A 12,555-nucleotide genomic window follows, 5' to 3' on the forward strand; every position below is an offset into this window, starting at 1 on the left:
GCCACCATCTGGTTTTCCAGTTTTACTCCTTCCTTTGAGATCTGAGATCACACTCTGTAGCATTAGGATTTTGTTAGTTACTAAAAGGCATATTACGGATATCCAGGATGCTGTTGCCTTCTTCCAGGATTTTTAGAGAGGGTAGTTTGGTCACAGCCAGAACAATCATAGTAATGAAAAAAACCCCTGTAAAATGGAGGGAAGAGATGGAAATAGCAACAAGAACGGAAGGTTGTCTGTTTTGAATGCATTTACTAAGTTATACTTGACATTGAAAGCTTTAGTTGATAAAACACAAGATAACATTTTTAATTTTAAACCTTAATGCTGTTTGTTATTGTAAAGTGATCTCAGTGTTAGAGCATAGAGTTTTAAACAGATGTGATTTGTATTTTTGGCATCTTACACAGCCTGCGGATCACAAGGCCTCTCAGCGCTTATGCCTTCAGGATAACTTGAAACAGATATTCTCAGCAGTGCATGGTCCACGTGCTTCACACTGTCCACCATGCCAACCTTACCTGAAGACAAGGGACAATCAAAAGAGGCACAACACAATAGTTCTCCTCCAGCCAAAGTAAGCACTCTTACAAAGGTGTTTTCTAGCACTTGTTGGAAACGTAAGGCTGAAACCTGTTTGTGTGTATTTAGAGTTTATAAAATAAAAACTAATCATTGCTATGTATTAGTTTGTTTTGATTAATTGATGAAGCTATGAATGATCTTTTAGTTGATATTCTTAGAATTCTTCAAATATTTTATAGACTAAGGAATGAGAACTGAAATTGCTCAAGCATTTGTTTATCAATTTGATCTGGAGGCTTATATGTCTTGTCTGTTCTGAACCATGTATATCAAAGCTGTCAAAAAATGTCCTTTGTGGTGTTATTACAGAAAACTTTAACCTTTGAGAAAAGAACTTAGGCTTGTACTTCACAGTAGTCTTGAAACATCTAGTGTTGCCTTTATAAATATAGAAGATGCTATGCAATTCATGTGTGTGTGAAAGATGGAAATCTGCTTTTTGGTTTGTAGTCTTTCTCAGTGCTTTATTTGCCACAGCAGTAGCTGAACACATACTGGAACTATACAGAGAGCAGGTAGGTGCTCCCCAGACATATTCATCATTTTGCTACTCAAATTTGTGGCATCTGCATGTTTTACATGTTTTATTTGCAGATAAATTAAAAAAATCAATAAGAGATGATAATTCTTCCTTTTGAATTGTTTATACCGCTGATAAACAGTAATTTTATGTTCTAATAAAGTGGAGGTTTTTTTGAATTGTTAGCTTAGCTGAAGTAAAGAGCCTTACTCTGATTACAAAATCACAGGTTATGCAGATCATCCTGTTTTATGCAAACTGGTGTAAAGAAAGAGAGGATTTATAATCTGGCACATCCTCAGTTAAAAATGTATCACTGTCACTGGATTTGAGGACACTGTATTCTACACTGTAGGTGAAAACATCCGCTACTTTAACATTGTTGGAAAATATTGTCAGCAGTAAGCCCTACACTGATTTGTCATGCATTCCATCTAAATTGCACATAGTGCTGAGTGTTAGTTTCCTGGCTTAAGATAAACACCCCAGATGGATGTAAGTTCATTACAGTATTAGCTGAGAACATATATTAGGTCAAGAAGACTTTTTTTTTTTTTTTTTAACTCACCATGTGACGAGTATTTTAGTACAAAAGACTTTCTGGGTAAAACATACCCAAAGAGAAAAAAATATGAAAAGCTAACAGACATCAATGAATCTAATCCTGAGCGTGCTTGTCAAATGGGAGAAATGAAGAATTCCAACCACCTAATCTAAAAAAAAAAATTTTAAAATAATTTTTTAATACATTATACCGGCCTTTTAGAGGTAGGTCTTAAATCAACTATGGTAATGTGATAATTCATGAATCCGTTAACTGTGCAAAACGCTTTCTTTTAGATAAATTGTTATTTTTAGGCATAAAGTAACAGTGGAAGGATTTTAACCGACACACTGCTCATGAGCCTACTTAAGTTAAGGATTGTAACTAGCCAATGTTGTGAGGATTTGATCTTATTCATACCTGTTATCACTCTTGGGTCTTGCTGCAGTCCAAGTTCTATGGCATGACTATGTAATAAGTAAAATAGCTTATCGTTGTGAGATAAGGACTTGCAAGCAAAGAGAAGGAAGGAACAGACAGAAGGAACTAACAACTGGTGGACTTGTTTTCTGCCATTGAACAAACTTTCCAAGTCTGGAATCTCATCTAAAGTGCTGTCTGGTGTCTAACAATTTCCTCATTCTGTTTCAGGAGATGCTTCCCCACTTTTTCCCTGCATGCACAAATGCACACACATTTCACAAAACAGTTCTGAGAAAAAGAAAACGAACCTTACAGCACATGTAGTTTCTTGCTTACTTAAGTATTTTTTACATGATGGGAAGACCTGGGTTATATTTCTCAAATTCATTTTGAGAAAACAAATATGGTTTTCCATTTCAGTATTTCTTACAGCAGCCTATGTTCACCATTCTGATTAACTCTAAACAACATTCATCAAAGTATTCATACGAGTATGTAGTTGAACTCTTAGTTTGTGTGCTGTCTTGTTACAGTAACTATTGAACACTTCAGAAATGTTTTATACAGAATCATTTCTTCCACCATAAATCATAGAACTTCATAGTCAGATGTCATTTTTAGGCATTTCCATATTTTAATTAGATTTGTTTCACATAGAATAATGTAATATTATAATATGCTTTCACTTATACCCTTAAAAACTGATTTCAGGTTTTTAGTATTAAAAATGTAATTTCTATACATGTAACATGTACCTGCAGCAAACAAAATTAGATCCTTACCAGTTATGTTAAGATTTATAGTGGCCTATAAATCTCCCTAAACTTTCAGGGTTAGTGAGCTGCCATCCTTCCCTCTTTTTAAATCAAAAATCCCTATTTCTGTTTCCAGCTTTCTCCTCTCTTTGTATGCCAAACACTATTTCACTGGCTCTTCTGACTGCTGAGGAAAAGTCTGTCTCAGATGTTCATAATGTTTCTCATACACTGATTATTCCATCATTCAAGCTTCTGCATTTCTCTTTTTTATTATTCCTGTTTAAATTTGTATTGTACTTTTATCAAATCACTGCATATTATCTGTTTTGTTCTGAAGATGTCTCATGTTTACTTTGTTATCCTGTCTGTTTGAACTAGATGCAGTTACAATTGAATATCATTACCTTACTTGCTAAACTCTAAGCTCAGCACTTCACTTAAACATCTAAAATTAAGCTTATTTAAAACCCCATCTCACTCAAAAGACTCCTCTCTGAGATGCATAACTTTTCTGAGGCCTTTCACATAAGTGTCTGTTTCAGGCCAAATTTGTTCTGAAATTCAGTCCAGAACTTTAATTAATTTCTAAGAACATGGCCAGGTGGCAGAGGATTTTTTTTCCCCAATGCTTTAAAGAATTCAGGTGGTATACAGTAAAGCTTTATCATCTGACTGTCCTGGCAGAGTAGCTCTTTTAGCAGAGATTTCCACCACCCCCCATTACTGTTCAAATCCATCCAAATTTGGCAGGATTATAAAACTTCTAAAAATGTATTTTCTGCATGCTTAGTGAGGGCTTCGTAGAGCTTAACAGCCAGATTGTCTGCAGATCCTATCCACCCTGAGTATCCCTGAGCCTCTTGGATCTTCTGTTATGTACCAAACCGCACGTGCCATTCTCTCAGCCCTGCACAAGCCTCCGTGCAAGACTAGATGGCACATGATCATCCTTGTAGAGCATGTGGATCTGTTCCCACCTGAGCCATAGAGGTCGAGTCAGTTTTACCCTACATTTTTATGGGAGGAGGGCTTGAAACAAAAAGGAAGCAAAGACTTGGTAGCAGGCAGTCACTGGTACTAGGAGATGAGGCAGCTGTTAGGAATAGCTGAAGAGCAGACTTTTCTGGAAGCTAACACGAAGAGGGCAGTTACAGGCAGGCAATGGGAGCGTGATGGAAAACTTCTGTATCATCTTTGTGCAGATATACAACTGTGAGACAGCTTAAGCTTCCTGTTAAAGCTTCTCTTCCAGGATCTGCATATAGCAGCCTGATTTCTTTTGATTCAAGCCAGCTGGCCCTGCAAAGAGCTTCATGCTCTACCTCTTCATGCCCCTCTCCTATGCAAATGTACAATAGGTTTGGACAATAGGCGGCATGAATTTTCATCTGCGTAGGAGTTGTACTGTTATAGCTGCTGACCAAGATTAATGTATTCTACTTGACCTGAACTAGCCTTGGCTACAGCCTTTTTCTTTTTCTTTTTCTTTTTAATGAGCAGTTTTTAGAGTCCTAAAATGGACTTGAGTGACTTTAAGGCTGATATTACGTCATTCAAAAGCTTTTGCTCTTTGGCAGTCATGAGATTAGTATAAACAATGTGCATGTGTACTGAGCTGCTTTGCCCTACAAGCAGGGCAGTCACCTGAATTTTTGTTATTGACTGTTAAACAAAATACATTGTTACTTAGTAACATTTTCAAGAATACTACTAAAAATTGCTTTCAACCTATTATCATACAATGTCAGTTGTGCACTTGAATCACATAATATATCATGCTTTTACATTCGAACATTTCCAATATTACAAGGATATTTTTCTTAAACTTAAATCTTCCTATTATTTTCTTTGCATGTTTCCCATCCTGCTCTCCTGTGACTGACAATATGAACTTGCCGAGGAATATCATGTGAGAATTATGAGTATAGAAGTGTGGAGCTGCATAGAATGTATTTATTTTAGTAAAAAAAAAAAAAAGCTGTTTACAGCAGAATCAAGAATCCTAAATCAGATGTCCAAACCAAAGCATATTTATTCCCTCCTTTGAGAGGAAGAAGGGTTATGCTATATACTTTATATTATACCATTTTCAAAATGCTTCTAGAGTTCTTTGAATTAATCAGAAAATACATTATTTTAAGAAGAATAAATTGCAGCACTGGGAGAGATGTTGAAAGGAGTTCTATTGTATCTGATAGATATTAGCAGTCATGTAACTGTTAGCTTTCTGGATATATGTAATTCCATTTCAATTTATACTCGACTACTTGTTTGTTGTAACAAACCTTATGACTATGCTCATTGCTCCACATGACAATAGACAACTGAAAGAATTATTCATTGATGGGCTTTGTTTCAAACAATTGAAATTATTTAATTTTCTCTTTCCTAGAATGTTGACTTGTTAAACTGTCAGCTATTACATGCTTCATTCTGTAAATGCCTAAATTAGTACTTTTATAACAGCGTTTTATTACCTGCCTATTTAATGAATATTACTAAAATAAATGTTATTCTGAATTCATTACACTTGTGTCAACCTCTAGTAGGTAAACATTTTTAAAAGGAGTAAGCAAAATTGACAGCAAATGCTATTTCAGTAAAAGCAAAATTATGTTTATAACAGTTCAATGTAATTGGCTTTGTGCCATGGATAGCAAACATGCTCTTTTAGAAAATTCAGAAGCAGCACTTCCTAGAGAGGTGGTCAATGCCCCAAGCCTATCCGTGTTTAAAAGGCATTTGAACAATGCCCTTAATAACATGCTTTAACTTTTGGTCAGCCCTGAAGTGGTCAGGCAGTTGGACTAGATGATCATTGTAGGTCCCTTCCAACTGAAAATATTCTATTCTATTCCATTCTATTCTATTCTATTCTCTAATCCAATGCCAACTGAAGTAAAAATTTCTTACGAAATTTTGGGATGTAGTTTCAAGAAAAATTTAGACTTCAAATAACTAAAATAAAATACTTGTACATACTAGTGCCTAGCAGAAGCAATTAGGATTTAAGAATTTACAAATTATTCTTTAAATTTTACAGGTTGATTGATGGCAGTCCCCTGCCACTTTTGGGAAGTTTTCCCTCCAGCTATAAATGCTCATACTGCTATGATATGTTCTACTTATCTCATGATTGTACTCTAAAATAAAAATTGCAACTTCTAACAGGTGCCTACACTTTCCCCCCTGTGCATGATTTTATGTGAATCACTTCTTTGAACTTCTTGACTGATTGTAAACACCCGATTGCTTATGTAGCCTTTCAACAGTACAGGGGTTGAAATTTTTTTTTTTTTTTTTTGTGTGTGTGTGTGTTAATATGAATGTAGTACATGGGGTAGAAGTCATAATTTTTTGACCACATATGAGAAATCCACGGTTCTTTATTCCAACTTGATGTATCTCCATTTGGGATATCTCACAGGAAACAGATTCCTTCTCTTCAGCTGATTGGCATCATTGTGGTAGAAGGTATGGGAGTAAGTTCTCGGGACAAGTTCTCATATTTTTTAAGAAGGCAAGCATACATTGATATTTAGTGCCAGTTTCTTTTGTCACTTAAAAATTATATTGTATTTTATTAAATATTGCAGTTATAAGTTTAAAAAAATATTTTTCCAATTAATGGGAGAGAAAACCAAGTAGAACATTAACAAGATAACCTCGTAATTATTTTCTGTTTTTTTGGATAGCATGTGTACACTTAATACTGCATTTATTCAAGCTTTCATTGCACACTAGTACCGTTTGGAGGTTTTGTGTGCCTACTTTAGCCCTGTTATACATAGCTGCTTTTCGCTCTTGCATTCAGCTCATGAGTTCACTAAGTGTTGTACATGTACTTCAGTAGAGGAATGGTTTGCTGTGTGAAAAATCAGTTTGTCTACCATTTTAAAGCTTTCTCATTAGTTCCATGCCTATTGAATTTAGCTTGCATGCATTAAAAATTTGTAAAGAAAACAAATATTCCAGGTCTCCATCATCTCTTTTTAGCAATTTAAATAAAGCCTTCCAATTCACATTTTTTTTATCAAATAAGAGCTAATTCTCACTTAGTTCAGGCATCTTCTCTTTTAGCTAAATTGAGCAATACACATTATTTTCCACAAAGAGCGACAATCTTCAGTGTTTTGAATTTCTGTTTAACTACATTTTTATATTTGTCACAAACCATTCAGGACACAACTGTTGAAGGGACAACATGCAGTACACCTTCTATTGTTCTTCCAGAGAATGCTGTTACGCCAGATGTAGAAATTGATAAAAATCTGGTTAACAGGTACTATATAATACATTACCAATCTATGCATAAATTGTACAGTAATTCCAGGAGCTGTGTTTCTAAAATACTGCTTTGAAATTTATATTGTATTAAAATATTATTGCTGTATCTTTATTTGTAATTTGATCATATTGTCTTTGCATTTTGATGATGATTTTTTGGATGCAGGGAAGGGGGTAGGGACAGGAATATAACTGATACTAAAAGAGTAGAGTTTCATAGAATACTAAGCCTGCCAACCTGACTCAGTATGGTTTAAATTTACATGAACTTTCTTATCTTTCAAAATAGCATAATTTGAAACTAAAACAAAAATGTAAATTAAAGTTTTGCATAATTTGGACTAAAAGCTGTAACTTTTGAAGTCCATCTTCTTGCTAGCAAATAAAATATGGCCTGGTGAGGAAAAAAATTGCTTGGTCAAATCCTTTTGTAGACATACAGTGGTGTGCATGTGTGCGCTACAATCCTACACCTACTACAAGGATGACTGACAGTTGGATTCCTCGTGTTCTGTGCATGTCAAGGTGCAATACTATCCTTCTATCCAAATTTTAACCTTTACTTATACCCAGTCAATGAGCAACTGAGACCAAAAAAAGTACAATTGAGCATTTTTGTGTTTCCTGAAGTATTCCCCCCCCCTCCCCCCGAAGTTTTTCAATTCAGTAGCTAAATCCCTAATTCTGGTCTACTAATTATATACGTACACCAGTAGTGCTGCCTTTAATCATATAAATATTTCCACTGAACCAATAAGAACTTTGTAGACTGACGTAGAGTTAAGAAATTAATCCTTGTAAGACTTAAAAAAAAAATCACTGTTTTTTAAATATTAAAGATGTAAGTTCCTTAAGGTACGCTCAGCCATCAGTGTTGACTCTCGCAAATGAGTGTATCTTATGTACAAAGCCTGTGTTGTCTGTTCCCTTCTTGAATTAAAGAACTAGCTATATTACCATCTTATTACAATATTCTTAGTATCATGCTGAAAAATAGACATTGTAGCAAGAATATTTGCAATCTGTTGTAATTGTTTTGTCTATTGAAAGGAAAATGCAGCAACAAACTATGTTGTTCTTAAAATCAATCCATCTGTATGATCTTTAAATTACTAAAGTGTGTTTTAATGAAGGAGGAAGGTTTTTGGCAAAAGATGGACTTGCAATGTTTGACAGTTTGTATAATAAGGCTTATTTGTGAAGGCAGAAAATTTCCAAGGAAGGCTTATGATCATAAAAATACTTTGCATTTTTAATAATAGCTTTTGCAAGTATTTTTTAGTATTTTTTTTTTTTTATACTTAGCATTCTATAGTTTTATGAACTGCTGAAAATACTTCTTATCTTCTTTCGACAGGTTTAGCATATTACATATATCTTTCAGAATAAATCTACCTTCCAGTCTTGTGCATATTATCTTGGTATTGACTTAAAACACATACTGTTTTATATAACTTAAGGTGATGCTGGTGAAGCTACTGTTATTGTATGTTGTTTGTTTTCTTACAAAAATTGTTGGTAGTCTGGCATTGCTGGCTAACTTTGTTTAATAAGATATTTTCTGAGATATTAGAATAATATGATATTATTAGCCAGCATCTTTAAAAATTTTCTTCTAAAGCCAATTAAGATATGCTCAGTTCTTTTAAAGTCCTGAGTTGAAAGCAGTGGAAATTGAGTTACTGGACTTTTTTTTCTATCTAAAAAACAGGTGCAACAAGTGTAGGCTTCTTTTCCAGCTCTATTCTTTCCCTTCCTTCCTTGTATCCCTTCAGTCCTCCTTACTGTTTTGGTGAAGCTGCAAAAGAAACTTCTGTGGCACCTGGGAACTGGGATAGGACCACATTCCTGATCTTGTGAAATAAAATAGGTATCAATCAGTTGAGAATTCAAGTAGATAATGTTTCTAAGCTAGACAGTTGGACAACTTAAATGTCTAGCTTGAATACTATAGTACAGTGAGTTTTGAAGCAGATGTTTGGACCCGTTCAGGTAGACAGGGCAAGAATACCATCTTGAGGTTAAGCGTATGTGAAAGTAAGCTGTTGAATGGAAATAATAATCCTGTTTGAAGTTGAAAACTTCAATTCAATTTTGAGTTGAATTAAGGTTATTTTCAGTCTTCTGATAAAGCATACTTCTTGACCTGGGATTTTTAATTTATTGACCTGCCACTAGACTTAAAATATGAGAAAAAATTAATCAGAAAGTATTGATCATAAATCTATACTATAATTTGCTTGTATTTTTAAAGTGTACTTCTCCAAACGTTAAGATTATTTAAGAGTCAGAATTGCAATGCAGCCCTTTATAAGCAGCATTCTTTGCTGGATCAGTGTTTAATTTTCTGCAGTCATTTGAGACTTTCACCTGGTTTTCAATCGAGAAAGTTCCCGTATTGCTATATGGGAGTGTCAATGTGGGAGCCTAAGAAATTATTTCAGTCATAAAACTTAGTTTAGGAAGCACTAACAATTTACAAAGATTAATTTTTTTTTTTTTTTGCAATGTACCATATTTATATGAGTTTTAAGTCATGATAATGAACTAAAGAAATGTAGTTTTTCTAAGAAATCAAAAGTTCACAGTGTATGAGGTTATCAGCAAATGTCAGAACTCCTTTGTGAGAGCAATTTCTGTAATCTTCCTTCTTTCTGCAATCTTCCTCCATTTTCCAGTTGTTTGGAGATGAGAGGAATTGCAATAAAAACTTTTAGTTTTCATTATTTTAATCAAAGAAAAGTGCTTTCTTTTTAATGTTAAATTTTTATAGAGAAGTAGAACTTTTTTTTTGGTGGCATACTCCCATCATTTTTGTTTGTTCATTTTTCTCTCTAGGCCTCGTAGTCCTCATAGGAGACATTCTAACCGTGCCACTAGGAATCCAACATGTTCATTGACTTCTGTTGGTAAGAAGTGATTATTCATTTAAGCTAGGATGTTTTCTCAGAAAATGTGACATGCAATAAAGACCTAAATATAGAGCCTGACTGTACTGAATACAGCTTTTTTCCTGTGCATACTCTCTGTAATGCATGCACAGGGAATACTGCTAGCATGTTGAATTGTGATCATAATGTTTATGATCGTAAGTGGATTGCATGCAGACAGATCCAGGGAAATATGCATATTATTAGTTTCATAAAGTTGTTAGATTGGTGTGTTAGCTTAACATTTTTAGAAGGCTGGAGATACATGCTTAAAATTCTTGTTGTACGCAAAATACTGTTCAATAATACTGTTTTTATTACTTTTGAACAACTGGAATGTTTTTTAGCAAGGAGCTTAACAGACACTTAAGTCCCAAGTTATTTAGTTTGGCTATCATATCAGATTAAATTTGAAATAAAAAAAAGCTATCCAGGGGAAGATTTTCTTCATTTCTTCACTTTCTAATTAGTCTCTTACTACATAATTAGTTCTATTAGTTTTCCGGTAGCTACCTGTGGAGTAAATTGTTATTCAAGGGGACTAATGATGTGAATGCAGATTTGTGAGTACTATGAACTGAGATAAATGCTCATCCTGTTAAGTCAGTGGCAAAGCTCCCATGAGTTCTTAGTCTTGGTATGTTTGCATTTGGATTGTCACTTGTCTCCGTTTAAAAGTAAAAGTTGAACAAAGTTGATAGAATGTTTATACTATTGCATGTAAAGGATGAAGGAATAAGCATATGAGACCTCCTACCAAAATGGGGGGATGAGGGGAGGAATCAGAAATTTAGAATAAATTTTAAAAATTATTTTTATCTTTACAATGTTACTTTCTCCCAGCCATTAACTTAATTTGAGCCAATTATCACTGCTTTATGCTGTGCATGAAAACAGTTTTTTGTAAAATCATGGACTTGTGTGATCGTTGCATAGCTTAAAAAAAATACTGGTTTTGTGACAGACTTAAAACCAAGCTTATCAGGTGACTATTCCAATAGTCCCAGAGGCTTTTAAAGGGGAAGCACCTTTCTAGTATCACTAAGGAACGTAGTTCTTTGGCATCTTGAAACAGACGCATCTGTATCTATTTTTTTCATTACTAAGGCACCAGCAAACATCAGAGCCCTGCTACCTCTCTGATACTCAAAATATTCAGAATAAAAATTCTGTTTTATCAACTCAGGTTGCTTTTAGTAATTGAGATTCTATTAAAGACTCTGATTAATAAGTCCTCTTTATGTGTTTTTATTGAGAAACTAAGATGTGTGGGATTGTTCTTGATCAATATATTGAACATAGGCATGGGGGTTCATGGAACATTTCTGAATTTTCCAATAGTGAAGTGATTCCTGGCAGTCTCAGCAAATATTTCTTGTAAGAAGTACTGATCTGGTGCTGATAGTAGATCATGCATCCCTAGGGTTGAAAAATGGCTACAGCTAAGACTATTTTCCCTAAATTATAGGTACATTTCTACTTTCTCTTATATAGGAGGTATTGCATGAGATAAAAAATTAATTGGTACTTCTGAAAGTAACCCAAACTCACTCTGCTATTAACAGTGTATATACCTTATTTTTTTTCTTTCCGGCGGTCAAAACAGAGAGGCCAGAACCCTTTCAGACAGAATTTAATGTATTATTACACATTTCATTCCCTTTTTGTGGATTTATGAGCGTTAGTTTGCTGGAATTAATTTAATATTTGTGACATGACAAAAATACAATAATAATTTTATACACCTGAGATGCTGGGCTAGATTCACACAAATAGAGAATGGGAGATTTTTAAATCTAGCAGAACATCCTTAACATTGCCTTTTTCTTAAATATTTTAAGTAAGTAGTATTTCCACTGTTGTATTAGAGTTCGCTTCTCAGCCATGGAGAGAGAAGGTGCTAACTATTCATATCAGTAACAGTCAGAACTAATCCTTACTAGTTTGTGATTCTGACACTTTCGTAACTGGGTACTCAGTTGTATCAGTATGCCTATAAAAACGTAGTTAAGAGAAAGCCCACCGAAAGATTGTTAGGAGGCTTCAAAGAGTTGTGACTTCTTGTGCATTTGCTCCAGTTTTGTAATTGGTCCTTTAAATTCACGAGTAAAATGGGGTTTTTTGGCTGCTTGCATTCAAAGAGAAACTTCCTTTATATGTCCTATTAAACTAAGATGGAAATAAGATCCATATAAATCAGTTCAGATCCACTTAAGAGAACTTGGAACATTTGAAATCTATCCTGCTTGCCAGCAATTGATTTTAGAGGTAACTAAACTTGTGGAAACTAAATAAATTTATGGAACTATGAACTTATGAAATCAGACTTATACAGAAGAATGATTATCCCTCCATATTCAGAGATGCAGTAGCAAGAGCTCCTCCCTTCCCCCCCAGCCTTCCCCCTAAATATGGTATCCAAATTAGGACTTTACGATCTGGATGGGTGGACAACTGGACAGGTAAAATATTGGTTGGATACTTTGGCTCTGAGGGTAGTGACTGGTT

General features: G+C 34.5%; 1 protein-coding gene across 1 annotated transcript in view; it reads left to right on the forward strand.

Annotated features, from left to right (window-relative positions):
• Positions 1-508: 508 nt before the first annotated feature.
• The window catches only part of LOC104070972 (protein MRVI1-like), a gene marked incomplete at its 3' end in the record, with an annotated part of 28,597 nt that continues 16,550 nt past the window's right edge, over positions 509-12,555 (forward strand). The window contains exons 1-3 of the mRNA XM_009574558.1: positions 509-577; positions 7,012-7,112; positions 9,956-10,026. Coding sequence (XP_009572853.1) covers positions 509-577; positions 7,012-7,112; positions 9,956-10,026 — 241 coding nt within the window. The remainder of the gene's footprint in view (positions 578-7,011; positions 7,113-9,955; positions 10,027-12,555) is intronic.

The sequence above is a fragment of the Fulmarus glacialis genome, unplaced genomic scaffold, assembly GCF_000690835.1.
Source record: "Fulmarus glacialis isolate BGI_N327 unplaced genomic scaffold, ASM69083v1 scaffold46763, whole genome shotgun sequence".
Classification (NCBI taxonomy): Eukaryota; Metazoa; Chordata; class Aves; order Procellariiformes; family Procellariidae; genus Fulmarus; species Fulmarus glacialis.